We start from the raw sequence: 2,500 nt of genomic DNA, 5'->3' as shown, positions 1-2,500 counted from the left end.
TTTCGGTTCAGTCTGCACCTTTCATACGTACATTTGCGATCCTCATCTTTGTATCTGTTGTGCTGCTATGGTTTTCACCCAACACTTCTTTTTGAATTTCCAAGGCCTGTTCAAGCTCCTTTAAAGCAGATTTGCAATCGTTTTGAACTTCAACCAACACGTCGCTGAGTAAGACGTGTGACCGTGCAGTGTCCGGATGAAAACCCAACAACTTCTTTCGCAGTTCAAGGGAGTTTCTGATGTTCTCTACGGCGCCATCAACGTTTCTTTTCGCTAGAGCTTTGCACGAGAGAGCAATGAAGTGCAGAATCGTGGCAGTCCAGGGGTGTTCACCCAGTTGATCTCGGTAAATGGGCAACGTTTCTTTTTCCCAGATATCGATGGCTTTCTGATGGTCTCCCAGTGTGCAATAAGCATCTAACGACGGGAGAAATAAAATAACATGGGTTTTAATTATCTTTATTAAGATTAATGTTTACCATGTGAGCAAAAAGATTAGTATTGAATAGTTGATTAGATTATGCTTCGTGTTATGTTGTTTCCAACGTTATTTTACTGGCTCGTGCAAGTTCCATTGTAGGTGCTACTCGTGTGGTAGTCTCACTTTCAAGAATTTGTCATTTTCGATACGCTTTTTTTTCGCAGTCGTTGGTAGTTTCTTATGTGGTCAATGTTGTGTTGTGGCTACTACCTTATTAAAAATGTTAGTGTGTCAATAGTTAGTAGTTAGAGTAAAGAAGTAAAGAGTTGTTGAGAGTTGAGTAGTAGTTGTTAAAAGTAGAGATGAAGTTGAAATACAATTGGATTGAATGCAATTGATTGTAATTAAACAGTGCCAGTGTACTTTACAAGTAATTCAGAGTCTTGTACTTCTTTCTGTTAAAAGCGGACAGCAGTACACTAGTGCTAGTCTTTCTCCTGCGGCTCAAACACGGTGACAAGTTACTGAATGCAAAAAGCGAATGCAAAAAGCGAATGCAAAAATTTTGAATGTAATGAAGCTGAGAAGCACATGATACTTACTTCCAAGATCACAATACCCCGCGGCTAAATAAAGAGGATCGTCTAGCTTCTTTTTCAGCGCGATTCCTTCATAAATGAGTTCAAGGCCGTCTTCCTTTTCTTCACCCTTGAAGAATCAAAGTTAATTTAAAAAAACGCTTTGAAATTGAAAATGAAACAAACAAACGAACAACACAGGACAACCAAAAATACGCACCGTACCAGTAACAGAGCTACGAAAATCAATGAGGCGCGAAGAATCGATTAGATTGCAGGATTTGGACTGCTCTTACCTTAAGACAAAGGCATAAGCCAAGTTTACACAGGATATGCGCATACGCCTGACAATTTTGCTGCTCTTTTGAAAGTTTCTCGTAGATCCCTTTGGCCTCCTTGAACTTGTCAAGACTTTGCTGATTAGGTTTTAAGTGCGCAACATCACACAGGTAACGAAAACCCAGTGCATTTAGGCTGTTTGCAAGTCTCCTCTGATCACCTGAGCCCTCGGCGATATCATAGCATCTTCGGTAAAACTTTAAACACTCAGCTGGCGGCAATAAAACTTTACATAAAAAGTCTAAGACCTCAGTGCTAATCGCCACATCAACGCCAAATGCCCTCTCATCCGTGCTGCTATTCTCGTCTGAATACATGTAGTTCCTTAATGCTTCCATGATGTTTGCCCTGTATTTTCTAAAGGAGGAGATGGCACCCATTGCTGAATCCTTCGTAATAAACTCTTTGCTCAATGTCCTAAGCTTTTCAATGAAATGCTCATTAAACTTGTCCTGCGCGGATTTACCTACTTCATCCACACCAACATTCTTCCGGCTGGCTCGGCAGTACTCACGGACCAATGGATGCAAGGCATACATCCCATCTCCCATCCTTTGTATAAGAGAGCAACCCACCATCGTTGTTTTAACTCTCTCTGACTCCAGTTCGTCGTTAAAATGAATTTCGCTGATATCTTTGACTGAAAATGATGCTGGGAATACTGATAGTTCGATAAGATTTTTTAACAGTGAGTTAGGCACCTTCCCCAGAAACCTACCCAAAGCGTTGTAAACATTTTCTGCCCTATTTTGTAGGAAGTGTATAGGATCCTCTTTCAGCCATTGGATCAAGGCTTCCGGTGAAAAGGAGTTTTGGAGTAGGGCCACACAGGGGACAAGAAGGAGGGGTATTCCTCCGCAAAGCGTACCAATTTCCTGGGCTTTCTCCTCGGTAATGGGAACTGATCCCTGTAGCAAAAGAGCGCAGGACTGGGGATCCAAAGGGATGAGAAACTCCTTGTGTACGTTCAATGAGGTGCAGCCTACATCTTCTTGAGATGTGATGATCAGCTGAATGGCTGGAGCTTCCTGCACTACGAAGTTTACGAAACTGTCAAATTCCTCCCTTTCCTTCTCTTGTATATCCTCAGTGTTATCGAGAATGATACAAACGTCACGTCCGACAGCTTTTAGTTTTTCTTTCGTTATGCAGATGAGATCGT

At 41.8% G+C, this 2,500-nt stretch overlaps 1 protein-coding gene across 2 annotated transcripts in view; it reads right to left on the bottom strand.

Moving 5' to 3' along the window:
* LOC138003441 (uncharacterized) overlaps positions 1-2,500 on the bottom strand; it is a 37,002-nt gene that overhangs the window by 468 nt on the left and 34,034 nt on the right. For both annotated transcript variants that reach the window (XM_068849514.1, XM_068849513.1), the window contains 3 exons: positions 1,296-2,500; positions 1,024-1,129; positions 1-417 (listed from right to left, as the gene is read on the bottom strand). The exon at positions 1-417 is cut by the window's left edge and continues 468 nt beyond it; the exon at positions 1,296-2,500 is cut by the window's right edge and continues 306 nt beyond it. In XM_068849514.1, the coding sequence (XP_068705615.1) occupies positions 8-417; positions 1,024-1,129; positions 1,296-2,500 (1,721 nt within the window). In that variant the 3' untranslated portion in view covers positions 1-7. The remainder of the gene's footprint in view (positions 418-1,023; positions 1,130-1,295) is intronic.

The sequence above is a fragment of the Montipora foliosa genome, chromosome 5 (genome assembly GCF_036669935.1).
Source record: "Montipora foliosa isolate CH-2021 chromosome 5, ASM3666993v2, whole genome shotgun sequence".
Taxonomy (NCBI): domain Eukaryota; kingdom Metazoa; phylum Cnidaria; class Anthozoa; order Scleractinia; family Acroporidae; genus Montipora; species Montipora foliosa.
The sequence above is the reverse complement of the archived record's forward strand: the minus strand, read 5'-3'. Positions and strand labels throughout refer to the sequence as shown.